The 20338-nt window shown below is 49.1% G+C and overlaps 2 protein-coding genes across 2 annotated transcripts in view; both read right to left on the bottom strand.

The window, feature by feature from the left end:
* The window catches only part of BIRC5 (baculoviral IAP repeat containing 5), a 45369-nt gene extending 36705 nt beyond the window's left edge, over nucleotides 1-8664 (bottom strand). The window contains exon 1 of the mRNA XM_073559913.1: nucleotides 8433-8664. Within this exon, the coding sequence (XP_073416014.1) occupies nucleotides 8433-8582 (150 nt within the window). The 5' untranslated portion in view covers nucleotides 8583-8664. The remainder of the gene's footprint in view (nucleotides 1-8432) is intronic.
* Nucleotides 8665-13894: 5230 nt separating this feature from the next.
* Nucleotides 13895-20338, bottom strand: part of AFMID (arylformamidase) — a 39254-nt gene continuing 32810 nt past the window's right edge. The window contains exons 8-11 of the mRNA XM_073559893.1: nucleotides 16093-16171; nucleotides 14755-14884; nucleotides 14348-14452; nucleotides 13895-14266 (exon numbers count right to left, since the gene is read on the bottom strand). Coding sequence (XP_073415994.1) covers nucleotides 14237-14266; nucleotides 14348-14452; nucleotides 14755-14884; nucleotides 16093-16171 — 344 coding nt within the window. The 3' untranslated portion in view covers nucleotides 13895-14236. The remainder of the gene's footprint in view (nucleotides 14267-14347; nucleotides 14453-14754; nucleotides 14885-16092; nucleotides 16172-20338) is intronic.

Here is a 20338-nt window from a genome sequence, read left to right as displayed (position 1 = left end):
CCCGTCCACGCTCCTATACACACACACCGTATACCCGTCCACGCTCCTATACACACACACCGTATACCCGTCCACGCTCCTATACACACACCGTATACCCGTCCACGCTCCTATACACACACCGTATACCCGTCCACGCTCCTATACACACACACACACACCGTATACCCGTCCACGCTCCTATACACACACACACACACCGTATACCCGTCCACGCTCCGATACACACACACCGTATACCCGTCCACGCTCCTACACACACACACACACACACACCGTATACCCGTCCACGCTCCTATACACACACACCGTATACCCGTCCACGCTCCTATACACACACACCGTATACCCGTCCACGCTCCTATACACACACCGTATACCCGTCCACGCTCCTATACACACACACACACACCGTATACCCGTCCACGCTCCTATACACACACACACACCGTATACCCGTCCACGCTCCTATACACACACACCGTATACCCGTCCACGCTCCTACACACACACACACACCGTATACCCGTCCACGCTCCTATACACACACACCGTATACCCGTCCACGCTCCTATACACACACACACCGTATACCCGTCCACGCTCCTATACACACACACACACACAGTATACCCGTCCACGCTCCTATACACACACACACAGTATACCCGTCCACGCTCCTATACACACACACACACACACACACACACCGTATACCCGTCCACGCTCCTATACACACACACACACACCGTATACCCGTCCACGCTCCTATACACACACACCGTATACCCGTCCACGCTCCTATACACACACACCGTATACCCGTCCACGCTCCTATACACACACACACCGTATACCCGTCCACGCTCCTATACACACACACACAGTATACCCGTCCACGCTCCTACACACACACAGTATACCCGTCCACGCTCCTACACACACACACACAGTATACCCGTCCACGCTCCCACACACACACAGTATACCCGTCCACGCTCCCACACACACAGTATACCCGTCCACGCTCCCACACACAGTATATCCGTCCACGCTCCTACACACACACACACACACAGTATACCCGTCCACGCTCCTACACACACAGTATACCCGTCCACGCTCCCACACACACAGTATACCCGTCCACGCTCCTACACACACAGTATACCCGTCCACGCTCACACACACAGTATACCCGTCCACGCTCCTACACACACACACACACACACACACACACACACACACACACTATACCCGTCCACGCTCCTACACACACACACAGTATACCCGTCCACGCTCCTACACACACACACACACACACACACAGTATACCCGTCCACGCTCCTACACACACACAGTATACCCGTCCACGCTCCTACACACAGAGTATACCCGTCCACGCTCCCACAAACACACACACACAGTATACCCGTCCACGCTCCCACACACACACACAGTATACCCGTCCACGCTCCTACACACACACACACACACACAGTATACCCATCCAGGCTCCTACACACACACAGTATACCCAACCAGGCTCTCACACACACACACACACACACACACACAGTATACCCGTCCACGCTCCTACACACAAACAGTATACCCGTCCACGCACACACACACACACACACACACACAGTATACCCGTCAACGCTCCTACACACACACAGTATACCCGTCCACGCTCCCACACACACACACACACAGTATACCCGTCCACGCTCCCACACACACACAGTATACCCGTCCACGCTCCCACACACACACAGTATACCCGTCCACGCTCCCACACACACACAGTATACCCGTCCACGCTCCCACACACACACACAGTATACCCGTCCACGCTCCTACACACACACACACAGTATACCCGTCCACGCTCCTACACACACACACAGTATACCCGTCCACGCTCCTACACACACACACACAGTATACCCGTCCACGCTCCCACACACACACACAGTATACCCGTCCACGCTCCCACACACACACAATACCCGTCCACGCTCCCACACACACACACACACACACACACACACAGTATACCCGTCCACGCTCACACACACACAGTATACCCGTCCACGCTCACACACACACACACAGTATACCCGTCCACGCTCCTACACACACACACACAGTATACCCGTCCACGCTCCCACACACACACACACACACAGTATACCCGTCCACGCTCCCACACACACACACAGTATACCCGTCCACGCTCCCACACACACACACAGTATACCCGTCCACGCTCCCACACACACAGTATACCCGTCCACGCTCCCACACACACACAGTATACCCGTCCACGCTCACACACACACACACACACACACACAGTATACCCGTCCACGCTCCCACACACACACAGTATACCCGTCCACGCTCCCACACACACACACACACAGTATACCCGTCCACGCTCCCATACACACACACAGTATACCCGTCCACGCTCACACACACACACACACACACACAGTATACCCGTCCACGCTCCTACACACACACACACAGTATACCCGTCCACGCTCCTACACACACACAGTATACCCGTCCACGCTCCTACACACACACAGTATACCCGTCCACGCTCCTACACACACACAGTATACCCGTCCACGCTCCTACACACACACACACAGTATACCCGTCCACGCTCCTACACACACACACACAGTATACCCGTCCACGCTCCTACACACACACACACAGTATACCCGTCCACGCTCCTACACACACACACACACACACACACACTATACCCGTCCACGCTCCTACACACACACAGTATACCCGTCCACGCTCCTACACACACACACACAGTATACCCGTCCACGCTCCTACACACACACACACAGTATACCCGTCCACGCTCCTACACACACACACACAGTATACCCGTCCACGCTCCTACACACACAGTATACCCGTCCACGCTCCTACACACACAGTATACCCGTCCACGCTCGCTCCTATACACACACACACACACACACACACACAGTATACCCGTCCACGCTCCTACACACAGTATACCCATCCACGCTCCTACACACACACACAGTATACCCGTCCACGCTCCTACACACACACACAGTATACCCGTCCACGCTCCTACACACACACACAGTATACCCGTCCACGCTCCTACACACACACAGTATACCCGTCCACGCTCCCACACACACACACAGTATACCCGTCCACGCTCCCACACACACACACACAGTATACCCGTCCACGCTCACACACACACACACACACACACACACACACAGTATACCCATCCAGGCTCCTACGCACACACACACACACAGTATACCCGTCCAGGCTCCCACACACACAGTATACCCGTCCAGGCTCCTACACACACAGTATACCCGTCCAGGCTCCTACACACACAGTATACCCGTCCAGGCTCCTACACACACACACACAGTATACCCGTCCACGCTCCCACACACACACACAGTATACCCGTCCACGCTCCTACACACACACACACACACACACACACACACACACACACACAGTATACCCGTCCACGCTCCTACACACACACACACAGTATACCCGTCCACGCTCCTACACACACAGTATACCCGTCCACGCTCCTACACACACACACACACACACACACAGTATACCCGTCCACGCTCCTACACACACACACAGTATACCCGTCCACGCTCCTACACACACACACACACAGTATACCCGTCCACGCTCCTACACACACACACACACACAGTATACCCGTCCACGCTCCTACACACACAGTATACCCGTCCACGCTCCTACACACACAGTATACCCGTCCACGCTCCTACACACACACACACAGTATACCCGTCCACGCTCCTACACACACACACACACACAGTATACCCGTCCACGCTCACACACACACACACACACACACACACACACACACACACACAGTATACCCGTCCACGCTCACACACACACACACAGTATACCCGTCCACGCTCCTACACACACACACACACAGTATACCCGTCCACGCTCCTACACACACACACACAGTATACCCGTCCACGCTCCTACACACACACACACACACACACACACACAGTATACCCATCCAGGCTCCTACACACACACAGTATACCCGTCCACGCTCCTACACACACACACACACACACAGTATACCCGTCCACGCTCCTACACACACACAGTATACCCGTCCACGCTCCTACACACACACAGTATACCCGTCCACGCTCCTACACACACACACACACAGTATACCCGTCCACGCTCCTACACACACACACAGTATACCCGTCCACGCTCCTACACACACACACACACAGTATACCCGTCCACGCTCCTACACACACACAGTATACCCGTCCACGCTCCTACACACACACACAATACCCGTCCACGCTCCTACACACACACACACACACACAGTATACCCGTCCACGCTCCTACACACACACAGTATACCCGTCCACGCTCCTACACACACACACACACACACAGTATACCCGTCCACGCTCACACACACACACACACACACACACACACAGTATACCCGTCCACGCTCACACACACACACACACACACACAGTATACCCGTCCACGCTCCTACACACACACACACACACACACACACACACACACAGTATACCCATCCAGGCTCCTACACACACACACACAGTATACCCGTCCAGGCTCACACACACACACACACACACAGTATACCCGTCCAGGCTCACACACACACACACACACACACACACAGTATACCCGTCCAGGCTCCTACACACACACACACACACACAGTATACCCGTCCAGGCTCCTACACACACACACACACACACAGTATACCCGTCCACGCTCCCACACACACACACACAGTATACCCGTCCACGCTCCTATACACACACACACACACACAGTATACCCGTCCACGCTCACACACACACACACACACACACACAGTATACCCGTCCACGCTCCCACACACACAGTATACCCGTCCACGCTCCTACACACACACACACACACACACACACACACACACACACACACACAGTATACCCGTCCACGCTCCTACACACACACACACAGTATACCCGTCCACGCTCCTACACACACACACACACAGTATACCCGTCCACGCTCCTACACACACACACACAGTATACCCGTCCACGCTCCCACACACACACACACACAGTATACCCGTCCACGCTCCTACACACACACACACACAGTATACCCGTCCACGCTCCTACACACACACACACACACACACAGTATACCCGTCCACGCTCCTACACACACACACACACACACACACAGTATACCCGTCCACGCTCCTACACACACACACACACACACAGTATACCCGTCCACGCTCCTACACACACACACACACACACAGTATACCCGTCCACGCTCCTACACACACACACACACAGTATACCCGTCCACGCTCCTACACACACAGTATACCCGTCCACGCTCCTACACACACAGTATACCCGTCCACGCTCCTACACACACACACACACACACACACAGTATACCCGTCCACGCTCCTACACACACACACACACACACACACACACACACACACACACACACACAGTATACCCGTCCACGCTCCTACACACACACACACACACAGTATACCCGTCCACGCTCCTACACACACACACACACACACACACACAGTATACCCGTCCACGCTCCTACCTACACACACACACACACAGTATACCCGTCCACGCTCCTACACACACACACACAGTATACCCGTCCACGCTCCTACACACACACAGTATACCCGTCCACGCTCCCACACACACACACACACACACACACACACAGTATACCCGTCCACGCTCCTACACACACACACCGTATACCCGTCCACGCTCCTACACACACACACCGTATACCCGTCCACGCTCCTACACACACACACCGTATACCCGTCCACGCTCCTACACACACACACCGTATACCCGTCCACGCTCCTACACACACACACCGTATACCCGTCCACGCTCCTACACACACACACCGTATACCCGTCCACGCTCCTACACACACACACCGTATACCCGTCCACGCTCCTACACACACACACCGTATACCCGTCCACGCTCCTACACACACACACCGTATACCCGTCCACGCTCCTATACACACACACCGTATACCCGTCCACGCTCCTATACACACACACCGTATACCCGTCCACGCTCCTACACACACACACACCGTATACCCGTCCACGCTCCTATACACACACACCGTATACCCGTCCACGCTCCTATACACACACACCGTATACCCGTCCACGCTCCTATACACACACACCGTATACCCGTCCACGCTCCTACACACACACACACCGTATACCCGTCCACGCTCCTATACACACACACCGTATACCCGTCCACGCTCCTACACACACACACCGTATACCCGTCCACGCTCCTACACACACAGTATACCCGTCCACGTTCCTACACACACACACAGTATACCCGTCCACGCTCCTATACACACACACACACACACCGTATACCCGTCCACGCTCCTATACACACACACACACACACACCGTATACCCGTCCACGCTCCTATACACACACACACCGTATACCCGTCCACGCTCCTATACACACACACACCGTATACCCGTCCACGCTCCTATACACACACACACCGTATACCCGTCCACGCTCCTATACACACACACACCGTATACCCGTCCACGCTCCTATACACACACACACCGTATACCCGTCCACGCTCCTATACACACACACACCGTATACCCGTCCACGCTCCTATACACACACACACCGTATACCCGTCCACGCTCCTATACACACACACACCGTATACCCGTCCACGCTCCTATACACACACACACCGTATACCCGTCCACGCTCCTATACACACACACACCGTATACCCGTCCACGCTCCTATACACACACACACCGTATACCCGTCCACGCTCCTATACACACACACACCGTATACCCGTCCACGCTCCTATACACACACACACCGTATACCCGTCCACGCTCCTATACACACACACACCGTATACCCGTCCACGCTCCTATACACACACACACCGTATACCCGTCCACGCTCCTATACACACACACACCGTATACCCGTCCACGCTCCTATACACACACACACCGTATACCCGTCCACGCTCCTATACACACACACACCGTATACCCGTCCACGCTCCTATACACACACACACCGTATACCCGTCCACGCTCCTATACACACACACACCGTATACCCGTCCACGCTCCTATACACACACACACCGTATACCCGTCCACGCTCCTATACACACACACACCGTATACCCGTCCACGCTCCTATACACACACACACCGTATACCCGTCCACGCTCCTATACACACACACACCGTATACCCGTCCACGCTCCTATACACACACACACCGTATACCCGTCCACGCTCCTATACACACACACACCGTATACCCGTCCACGCTCCTATACACACACACACCGTATACCCGTCCACGCTCCTATACACACACACACCGTATACCCGTCCACGCTCCTATACACACACACACCGTATACCCGTCCACGCTCCTATACACACACACACCGTATACCCGTCCACGCTCCTATACACACACACACCGTATACCCGTCCACGCTCCTATACACACACACACCGTATACCCGTCCACGCTCCTATACACACACACACCGTATACCCGTCCACGCTCCTATACACACACACACCGTATACCCGTCCACGCTCCTATACACACACACACCGTATACCCGTCCACGCTCCTATACACACACACACCGTATACCCGTCCACGCTCCTATACACACACACACCGTATACCCGTCCACGCTCCTATACACACACACACCGTATACCCGTCCACGCTCCTATACACACACACACCGTATACCCGTCCACGCTCCTATACACACACACACCGTATACCCGTCCACGCTCCTATACACACACACCGTATACCCCTCCACGCTCCTATACACACACACACCGTATACCCGTCCACGCTCCTATACACACACACACACCGTATACCCGTCCACGCTCCTATACACACACACACACCGTATACCCGTCCACGCTCCTATACACAACGTATACCAGTACATATACGTACACGCTCCTATATACACTGTATACCCGTACACATACGCACACGCTCCTATATACACTGTATACCCGTACACATACGCACACGCTCCTATATACACTGTATACCCGTACACATACGCTCCTGTATACACTGTATACTCGTACATATGTACACACTCCAAAATACACGCGCGCTGTATGCAGAGGACAAGGCGGCTGCCTCACCCGCTCCGGAGTACAGGCGCAGCCCTCAGTAAACGGCCAGTTGCTGAAGGTCCGCACTCGTGTGTCCTGCAGGTACAGGCGCCATTCATCCGGTAACCGAGGCTCCCCGGGCTTAGCCGCCGGCAGGACGAGCGGAGAGCTGTTCACCATGGCGCTCAATTCAAATCAACGCGACAGGACGCAAAGCACCACGGGAGAAAAAAAAAAACTCCAGGCACGTAATGACTACAATGCCCGAAATCCACCGCGGTATGAAGCCACAGTCCGTGACGTCATCACAACGAACTTTATCTGTGTGTATACAAAACAAACAAAATTTACCTGTATTTTTTTGCTTAACCCTTTCATTCTTCTCATGTTCTTCTCAATAACCAAAAAGTGCGCAAACAATTCTTGTTGGGTGACAGGAGCCGCTCCTCTCCCCAGTCACACCTTTCTGCTGTTCGTCTGCCACTATGCTGTAGTGTTGTGTGACAGTGTTATATCGCATGCGTGGTAGCAATGCGGCAATCGCTGTGGGATCAGCGCAGGTTTTGGCCCTCAGGGCCGTGTTCACACCTGTACCGGCGTCAGGTGCAGGTTGTGCAAAAACTGTGTGGAAATTGACATTTGTGCAGATTTTTAGAGGAATTGTCCACTTCTTTAATTTAACCCCTTCCCGACATGGCATATAATAATATGGCCAGGTACGCGGCGCGGCCTCAAGAGCTGAACTCGCCCTACGCCCGGCTGTGTGAACCCGGCAACGATCGCTGCGGTCTAACCATTTATATGCCGCTGTGAGTCTCTGACAGAGGCATTTAAAGGGGTTTACTGGTCAAAACAAATTGGATATCGTCGCTGCTCCATTCATTCCATAGAGAACAAATGAGGCGTGGTTGCTTTAAGTCCGCTAAGGGGGATTAAAAAAAGAAATAAAAACTAAAAAAAATCTCCACAAACATTTGAATCACCCCCTTTTTTTCTAATACAGATTCTCATAAAGTAAATGTGGTAAAAAAAAAAAAAATGAAAATGCAACAAGAGATGTTCAAAATGTCAAGTGATTCGCAAGGTTTCAATAAAATCTACAGCAGGCCACACAAGTGACCGCTGCAGCCAATCGGGAGCCCTGATCCGCTGCAGCCTTCACGTGTCATCCAAGATGGAAGAAACAACATCTGTTCCATCTAGGAAAGAATGTGAAAGTTGCAGCCGATCAGGGCCGGCGATTGGCTGCAGCGGTCATGTAACGCCCTCTTCCTGCCAGATACTGGTGGGAGACACAGAGTATGTGCCGCTCATCCGGGTGTATCATTTTTTTTTCTTAAATTTTCCCAGCAAAATTGACCCATGTGGTGGGGAGTCGTAGTAGCGCTGGACTTCGCAATCACCCAGCTTTCCCAGGATCAGATATTTTTATTCCTCATGTGTGGTCATGTTGTTATTCCCGGCACAGTGTGACTGATTCATCTCCAGGAAGAACACGACAATTATTAACCCTGGGAGATTTCCAGGACAGGGTAGCAATTACAGTAAAGGAGATTAGCGCAGGGAAAGCACACATTCCTGGCGACAGGTCTGCTCTCTGCAAACACACCGTACCGGCACCCGCCAATGTTCGACCGTGTTCATGGGACTTCTACACTGTGGCTTCTTTGTTATGTCTGACTCTGGGACAGCTGAGTGACTATCAATATAGCCGCTGTGCTATATAACTGAGCAGATTTAAAATTAGGTTCCCAGGAAAAGCTGGGTGACCACCAATATGGCCACCTTTACAGACACCCTCAGTACAGTGGCATAGTGTGGGGCAAGGTGAGTATTTCACACCCCATAACAGTGGACTGGTAGTTCTCTGGAGCCCTTTCCGCCAGTCCAGTATTGAACCCCTTAACCCCCAAGTACATGTATTGTATTTTAGGAAAATCTTATTGTAAGTGTAGTCTGCCCTTTGCTTCTCTAGTTTTCTCCTGCTTTTTGCTGCTGAAATCCAACACAAAATTAAAAAATATACACATTGCTATATATTTTTTTATGTATCTACTTAAATACCACAACCCAACTCAGAGCTCTAACCCAAGCCCTGCTCTGAGCCCTAACTATAGCACTCTATCCCTAACCTGAGTCATGACTTGAGCCATAGCCAGGGCCGCCATCAGGGCATTACTGCCCTGACTGGCGTATGGGGCCCGATCAGCAGAGGGGGCCTGCATCAGGCCTGGTCACTTCTGCCCATCAGGCCCCACTGCCCAAGTGGCAGGATTCTGCCAATCAAGTAACTGAACCTGCGTCCGAGACGCAGGCTGGCAGCTGACGTCAGTGCGCATGTTGCCGGCGTCTGACGTCATTGTCATTCGCCAGCGAGTGCGCGCTTTCAGCCGGGAGGGAAGATCACTCGCCGCAGGTAAGGAGACAGGTTTTTTTTTAAAAAATTTTATTGAAAGCGGCAAGCCTGCAGGATGGAGATATGTGTTCATCCTGCCGGGGACAGAATGGAGACAGGCAGCAGAATGGAGACAGGGGGCAGGATTGGAGACATGGGGGCCGGATTGGAGACATGGGGGCAGGATGAAAGATATGGGGGCACTGGGCAGGGTTGGAGGCACGGGGGCAGGATTGGAGACACGGGGGCATGATTGGAGACATAGGGGGCATGATTGGAGACATAGGGGGCATGATTGGAGACACGGGGCAGGATGGAGACATAGGGGCAGGATCATGGGGCAGGATGGAGACAGATGATGCAGGATCATGGGGCAGGATAGAGACAGATGGTGCAGGATCATGGGGCAGGATAGAGACAGATGGTGCAGGATCATGGGGCAGGATAGAGACAGATGGTGCAGGATCATGGGGCAGGATTGGAGACACGGGGGCAGGATTTGAGACACGAGGCAGGATTGGAGACGGGGCAGGATTGGCGACACGGGGTAGGATTGGAGACGTGGAGCAGAATGGAGACAGATGTGCAGGATCATGGGGCAGGATGGAGACAGATGGGGCAGGATCATGGGACAGATGGGGCAGGATGGGGAGATCATATGGGGAAGAATGGATACTCATGAGGGCAGGATAGGAGAACATATGGCTGTAGCCAGGAATCAGACACACAGGGGCCAGGGTGGGGTATATTTTATTACCTTAGGGGCTAATTAAGGGATATTATTACTGCAGTGATGTATTTATTTTATTTTTTGAGTATACTGTTTTAAATGGGGGGGGCGATCCTGTTAGTGTGCAGAGTGACACTGTCTCCTTTTTTTCTTCATGTGGTGTAGTATAGAAGTTGGGAAAAAAATAAGTAATGTGTTCTGCAAGCGGAGCTCTAGATAATTGTGTTATTTCCTGCAGAGACGAGCCCTGGCTGGAAGAAGCAGACAGCGGTTTATACTGGATGAAGATGAAAGACTTCACCTAAAGAGGGCGTCAGTGTATACTATATACAGCGGTCCTGTGTACAATGTCACCAGTGATCACTGTATTACCTGTACACAGACACTGCATACTAAGTACATACCTCCTGTGTATAATGGCACTTAGGGTGATATTAGTATTGTGTTTTTTTTATTACTACTGATCAGTATTGTAGTATTCAGTCACTATGTGGTGGTAATATGTGGTCTGGACATGGTGTGGCGGTATTTGTCCCTTGTATGTGATATTATTCAGTCACTGTGATGGTAATAAGTGGTCTGGACATGGTGTGGTGGTATTTGTCCCTTGTATGAGGTATTATAGGTCACAATGTGGTGGTAATATGTGGTCTGGACATGGTGTAGCGGTATTTGTCCCTTGTATCTGATATTATTGGTCATTTTATAAATTGAAAAATTAAATAAAAATATACCTAAATTGTATTGGATATTTTAACAAATGTTTAATAGGTTAGAGTAGAGTAGAGCCCGGCCAAAAGAGTCTACCTTGTCGTGGTGGCGGCTTAAAAAATCTTTTGGCCAGAACAAAAGCTGCTGGCTATATGAGTGATCTGGTGATGAAACTTGTTAATGTGTGATTGGAGAGAAGTGGAGTTTTTCCAAGAGAGAGGTGTGGGACTGTGGAAAGTTCGAGGGGTGGAGCTTCGGTGGAGTCTCAAGGGGGCCTCGAAATTCCTAATGGCAGCTCTGGCTATAGCACTGCTCTGAGTACTAACTCTAAACTCTAGCCCTAACCTGAGCAGTAACCAGGGCGCTAATCCTAGTCCTAACCTGAACCTGAGCCTTAACACCAACCTGAGTCCTCACCCTAACCAGTATCATAATCCTTACCCTAACCTAATGGCTGCTCACTCTCCCGAGTCCCACAATCTCACTGCTTCGGGGTAGTTCTTGACTCTGATCTCTCCTTCAAACCACATATCCAAGCCCTTTCCACTTTCTGCCGACTTTAACTCAAAAATATTTCACAAATCCGTACATTCCTCAACCAAGAATCACCAAAAACCCTAGTCCATGCCCTTGTCATCTCCCGCCTTGACTACTGCAACCTCCTGCTCTGTGGCCTCCCCTCTAGCACGCTCGCTTCCCTCCAATCTATCCTAAACTCTGCTGCCCAACTAATCCACCTATCCCCCCGCTATTCCCCGGCCTCTCCCCTCTGTCAATCCCTGCTCTGGCTCCCCATTACCCTACTAAGGTAAAACAAGCATGTGGGAAGGTGTATATAAATGATTGGCCTCGTTGTGAAGCACTGAGCGACTGTACTTGGTTTGAACTGTTATTCTGTGCTGACAGAGTTCCTTTAACCTAAGCCCTAACCCAAGCCCTGCTCTGAGACCTAACTCTATAACTCTAGCCCTAACTTGAACAGTAACCAGAGCCTTAATTCTAGCCCTAATTGAGCCCAAGCCCTGCTCTGAGTACTAACTCTAGCTCTAACCTAAGCCCTAACCCAAGCCCTGCTCTGAGCGCTAACTCTAGCTCTAACATGAGCCCTAACCCAAGCCCTGCTCTGAGCGCTAACTCAAGCTATAACCTGAGCCCCAACCCAAGCCTTGCTTTGAAAATTAAATCTAGCTCTAACCTGAGCCCTAACTCAAGCCTTGCTCTGAACATTATATCGAACTTTAACCTGAGCCCTAACCCAAGCCCTGCTCTGAGCGCTAATTGTAACTCTAACGTGAGACTTAACCCAAGCCTTGCTCTGAGTACTAACTCTAGCTCTAACCTGAGCCCTAACCCAAGCTATAACCTGAACCCTAATTAGAGTTTGAAAAAATAAAAGTGTATTATAGTAGTGTTTTTTTTTGCTTAAAGGGGACACTTTTTTATACACTTGGGACAGCGCATTCATTAGAGAGCTGTGCAGAGAGCATTGCGTAGTGCACAGGATTTATTAGCTGCTTAGCTTCTGTCATTTTGATTGCTGCCTATGCAGAGTGCAACAGCCAAACAAACTCATCTCAACTGCTGCATTCTGTGCGGGAACTTGATGGCAGCGGCCGAGATGACCAATTCTTCGCTGTATAAATAAACAGGAAAAGCCTGGAGTGAGAACTGTATTATGGTTGTCTCTCAGAGATTGATCAACATCTACTTAGAAATAAAATTGACAGGTAGGTGTTCATTATATCTGACTGTGGGAAAGCTGGGTTCCAGATCCTACAATGTGGTCACCCAGCTTTCCCAGATTTTGAAATTCAATTCGAAGGATGTTTCTACTTGGTGGTGAGCATTTTATTTTAGCAGTGTCTTAGCTATAGGGGCTGCCTGTGCCGGTGAACCTCACAGGACGAGACGGTGATCAAGATTGGATCCGGGAAACCATGTGATCGTGTTGGGCCCCTGGTTCCGTTTCTGCATTGGGGCCCCAAGTGAAAAGTCTCATCAATGTTCCAGGATCATCTTCAGGATGAGCTGTAAAGAAAAAGGGAGCATCGCTGTGAGTGCGTTGCACAAAGGAAAGTCAGCTCTTTTACATCCGTGCAGCAGACTCACCTGGGTGAGGACGTAGGCTTCTTGAGATAGCTTTTCTATGACGTCAAAGTGATCGGTCCCGTCCACAAGAACATAGGAGACGCTAAGGCCCAATTCCTTCAGGCTCTGACAGGGAAGAGGAAATGGTTAAATCCACTTTCCAATACTCCGGAATGCAGTGATACATCCGGTGTGGCGCACTGCCTCGTATCTGGGCAGGTTTCCCATTCAGAGTTTGCAGCAAAAGCCTCTGGGTCCTAACGTAAAAAAACAGCGCCACTGTTGTCCACAGGTGGTGTCCGGTACTGCAGCTCTGCCTAAGTGAATACTGCCATACCTAATGCAGCGCCATTTTTTCTTTATTCACCTCCCACATTGATTTTGGTAATTTCAGGGCTCCCATACCATACCCCTGTGACAGTCCTCACCTGGAAATATTGCTGTGACTGCCTGTGGAACTCCGGAGAGTCGTGCTCCGCCACCGCAATGACCACGCGACACGTCCCAGCGTTCATCTGTCTCACATATTGCATGGGGCTGTTCTTTATCGCCACCTCCCTGCGAAAACAAGCATCAGGTAATCGCTTTCTGTCACGTTGCAATAGCGTCTGCCTGTCAAGCAGCAATGGCGCTGCACCAGTCCATGGGTTATGTCCGGTATTGCAGCTCAGTTTTATTAATCTCTTCACTCCCCACTTTTTTTTTTCCTTTTTCCCCTCGACTTTTTTCAAGAGCCATAATTTTGTCATTTTTCTGTCGACATAACCTGATGAGAGTGTTTTTTTTCTTGCTTTTTTTTTTCAACGACTGAAAAATGGCAATTTTTCCTATTTACTGTATGGATTAAATCATTGTTTATTTTGACAAATTGGATTTAGATAGAGGTGGTGGTACCAAATATATTCATTTTTTAAATCTATGTTTGAACTAAGAAAACAGGTTGAATCTTTAATAGATTGAAACTTTAATTTTTTTGTAAATGTTTTTTTTTAAAAAGTTTTCAATTTTTTATACTTTTAAGTCCCTTTAGAGGACTTGAACCTGAAGAAAGCTGAGCCTGTAGCCTCGACTTCATAATGGGGGTCTTCACTAGGCCCACGTTTGCCATGGGCTGTTGTATTGCCGGGACAGATGCGCGGTGTGATCGCTCTTTTTAAATGTTGCTGAGAATGACAGCGGCACTTAAATGGTTAAATAGCAGAGATCTGAGCCACCTCTGATCGCCCCATCTTTTCTGCACTTTCGACTCTGCGGATCGGCTGCAGATTCGCAAGCAAGGTACAGTACAATGTTAACCAATGGATTTTAAAAACCGCAGTGCACATTTTTCCGCGCAGATTTGCTGCGGTTTTAAATCCGCAGCATGTCAATTGTTTCTGCGGATTCCACTGCGGTTTGACACCTGCTCCATTGTACAGGTGTCAAAACGCAGGGGCAAACCGCGGGTAAATCCGCAGGTAAGCCGCAGGTCATTTTACCTGCGGATTTCCCTGCAAATCTGCGCGGAAAAATCCGGAGTTGAATCCGCACTGTGTGCACTCACCCTTAGCCTCTCCTCCTGTGAAAGGGCTGATAACAGGGAGCAATAGACTGCATTTATCTGCACGTGGCATAGATCCCGCGGGGACGTGACTGTCTAAAAGCCGAGTACAGGAAATCTGACGGTTTGTTACAGTGTATCACAGTGTAAGATAAAGAGCAATAAAACTAATTCCATGCCCTGACAGAAGCAGAGATCTTATGGAGAAGCAAAGCTGGAGACTTACTGCGACATCTTCAGAGCATCGTTCACATAGGTGTCTATGATAGGAAGCAGGTCGTACACCCCACTCACCAGCAACGCACCTGGTAATAGAAGGGAGAGGCAAGATAGTCACAGCTGGGGCGAACGTCCATGTTCAGACCCCGTAGAGACAACAGACACCAAATGTATACTTTATATATACACACTGTATGTACACAGTGACTGCACCAGCAGAATAGTGAGTGCAGCTCTGAGGTATAATACAGGATGTAACTCAGGATCAGTACAGGATAAGTAATGTATGTACACAGTGACTGCACCAGCAGAATAGTGAGTGTAGCTCTGGAGTATAATACAGGATGTAACTCAGGATCAGTACAGGATAAGTAATGTAATGTATGTACACAGTGACTCCACCAGCAGAATAGTGAGTGTAGCTCTGGAGTATAATACAGGATGTAACTCAGGATCAGTACAGTATAAGTAATGTAATGTATGTACACAGTGACTGCACCAGCAGAATAGTGAGTGCAGCTCTGGAGTATAATACAGGAGGTAACTCAGGATCAGTACAGGATAAGTAATGTAATGTATGTACACAGTGACTGCACCAGAAGAATAGTGAGTGCAGCTCTGAGGTATAATACAGGATGTAACTCAGGATCAGTACAGGATCAGTAATGTATGTACACTGTGACTGCACCAGCAGAATAGTGAGTGCAGCTCTGGAGTATAATACAGGATGTAACTCAGGATCAGTATAGGATAAGTAATGTAATGTATGTACACAGTGACTGCTCCAGCAGAATACTGAGCGCAGCTCTGGGGTATAATACAGGATGTAACTCAGGATCAGTACTGGATAAGTAATGTAATGTATGTACACAGTGACTGCTCCAGCAGAATAGTGAGTGCAGCTCTGGAGTATAGTACAGGATGTAACTCAGGATCAGTACAGGATAAGCAATGTAATGTATGTACATAGTGACTGCACCAGCAGAATAGTGAGTGCAGCTCTGGAGTATAATACCGGATGTAACTCAGGATCAGTACAGGATAAATAATGTAATGTATGTACAGTCATGGCCAAAAGTTTTGAGAATGACACAAATATTAATTTTTACAAAGTCTACTGTTTCATTTTTTCTAATGGCAATTTGCATATACTCCAGAATGTTATAAAGAGTGATCAGCTTAACAGCAATTACTTGCAAAGTCAATATTTGCCTAGAAAATGAACTTTATCCCCCAAAACACATTTCAACATCATTGCAGCCCTGCCTTCAAAAGGACAGCTAACATCGTTTCAGTGATTGTTCCATTAACACAGGTGTGGGTGTTGATGAGGACAGGGCTGGAGATCAATCTGTCATGATTAAGTAAAAATGACACCACTGGACACTTTAAAAGGAGGCTGGTGCTTGGCATCATTGTTTCTCTTCTGTTAACCATGGTTATCTCTAAAGAAACACGTGCAGTCATCATTGCACTGCACAAAAATGGCCTAACAGGGAAGAGTATCGCAGCTAGAAAGATTGCACCTCAGTCAGCAATCTATCGCATCATCAAGAACTTCAAGGAGAGAGGTTCCCTTGTTGCCAAAAAGGCTCCAGGGCGCCCAAGAAAGACCAGCAAGCGCCAGGACTGTCTCTTAAAAGTGTTTCAGCTGCGGGATTGGGCTACCAGCAGTGCAGAGCTTGCTCAGGAATGGCAGCAGGCAGCTGTGAGTGCATCTGCACGCACTGTGAGGCGGAGACTCTTGGAGCAAGGCCTGGTCTCAAGGAGGGCAGCAAAGAAGCCACTTCTCTCCAGAAAAAACATCATGGACAGACTGATATTCTGCAAGAGGTACAGGGAGTGGACTGCTGAGGACTGGGGTAAAGTCATTTTCTCTGATGAATCCCCTTTTCGATTGTTTGGGACATCTGGAAAACGGCTTATTCGGAGAAGACCAGGTGAGCGCTACCACCAGTCTTGTCTCATGCCAACTGTCAAGCATCCTGAAACCATTCATGTGTGGGGTGGCTTCTCAGCCAAGGGAATGGGCTCTCTCTCAGTCTTGCCTAAAAACACAGCCATGAATAAAGAATGGTACCAGAATGTCCTCCAAGAGCAACTTCTCCCAACCGTCCAAGAGCAGTTTGGCGATCAACAATGCCTTTTTCAACATGATGGAGCACCTTGCCATAAAGCAAAGGTGATAACTAAATGGCTCAGGGAACAAAACATAGAGATTTTGGGACCATGGCCTGGAAACTCCCCAGATCTTAATCCCATTGAGAACTTGTGGTCAATCATCAAGAGACGGGTGTACAAACAAAAACCTTCAAATTCAGACAAAATAAAAGCATTGATTTTGCAAGAATGGACTGCTATCAGTCAGGATTTGATCCAGAAGTTGATTGAGAGCATGCCAGGGAGAATTGCTGAGGTCCTGAAGAAGAAGGGTCAACACTGCAAATATTGACTTGCTGCATTAACTCATTCTAACTGTCAATATAACCTTTTGCTACTCATAATATGATTGCAATTATATTTCTGTATGTGATAAAAACATCTGACAAACACACATAAAAACCAGAGGGCAGCAGATCATGTGAAAATATAATATTTGTGTCATTCTCAAAACTTTTGGCCATGACTGTACACAGTGACTCCACCAGCAGAATAGTGAGTGCAGCTCTGGAGTATAATACAGGATGTAACTCAGGATCAGTACAGGATAAGTAATGTAATGTATGTACACAGTGACCGCACCAGCAGAATAGTGAGTGCAGCTCTGGGGTAGTATACAGGATGTAACTCAGGATCAGTACAGGATAAGTAATGTAATGTATGTACACAGTGACTGCACCAGCAGAATAGTGAGTGCGGCTCTGGAGTATAATACAGGATGTAACTCAGGATTAGTAATGTAATGTATGTACACAGTGACTGCTTCAGCAGAATAGTGAGTGCAGCTCTGGAGTATAATACAGGATGTAACTCAGGATCAGTACAGGATAAGTAATGTAATGTATGTACACATTGACTGCATCAGCAGAATAGTGAGTGCAGCTCTGGCGTAGTATACAGGATGCAACTCAGGATCAGTACAGGATAAGTAATGTAATGTATGTACACAGTGACTGAACCAGCAGAATAGTGAGTGCAGCTCCGGAGTATAATACAGGATGTAACTCAGGATCAGTACAGGATAAGTAATGTAAGTACACAGTGACTGCACCAGCAGAATAGTGAGTGCAGCTCTGCAGTATAATACAGGATGTAACTCAGGGTCAGTACAGGATAAGTAATGTAATGTATGTACACAGTGACTGCACCAGCAGAACAGTGAGTGCAGCTCTGGAGTATAATACAGGATGTAACTCAGGATCAGTATAGGATAAGTAATGTAATGTATGTGCACAGTGACTGCACCAGGAGAATAGTGACTGCAGCTCTGGGGTATAATACAGGATGTAACTCAGGATCAGTACAGGATAAGTAGTGTAATTTATGTACACAGTGACTGCACCAGCAGAATAGTGAGTGCAGCTCTGGGGTATAATACAGGATGTAACTCGGGATCAGTACAGGATAAGTAATGTATACACAGTGACTGCACCTGCAGAATAGTGAGTGCAGCTCTGGAGTATAATACAGGATGTAACTCAGGATCAGTACAGGATAAGTAATGTAATGTATGTACACAGTGACTGCACCAGCAGAATAGTGAGTGCAGCTCTGGAGTATAATGCAGGATGTAACTCAGGATCAGTACAGGATAAGTAATGTAATATATGTACACAGTGACTCCACCAGCAGAATAATGAGTGCAGCTCTGGAGTATAATACAGGATAAAAACTCAGGATCAGTACAGGATAAGTAATGTATGTACACAGTGACTCCACCAGCAGAAAAGTGAGTGCAGCTCTGGAGTATAATACAGGAGGTAACTCAGGATCAGTACAGGATAAGTAATGTAATGTATGTACACAGTGACTGCACCAGCAGAATAGTGAGTGCAGCTCTGGAGTATAATACAGGATGTAACTCAGGATCAGTACAGGATAAGTAATGTAATGTATGTTCACAGTGACTCCACCAGCAGAATAGTGAGTGCAGCTCTGGAGTATAATACAGGATGTAACTCAGGATCAGTGCAGGATAAGTAATGTAATGTATGTACACAGTGACTCCACCAGCAGAATAGTGAGTGCAGCTCTGGAGTATAATACAGGAGGTAACTCAGGATCAGTACAGGATAAGTAATGTAATGTATGTA

Source organism: Dendrobates tinctorius, unplaced genomic scaffold (genome assembly GCF_039654945.1).
Source record: "Dendrobates tinctorius isolate UK_male_01 unplaced genomic scaffold, ASM3965494v1 ptg000014l, whole genome shotgun sequence".
Taxonomy (NCBI): Eukaryota; Metazoa; Chordata; class Amphibia; order Anura; family Dendrobatidae; genus Dendrobates; species Dendrobates tinctorius.
This window is presented reverse-complemented; position numbering and strand designations above follow the sequence as displayed.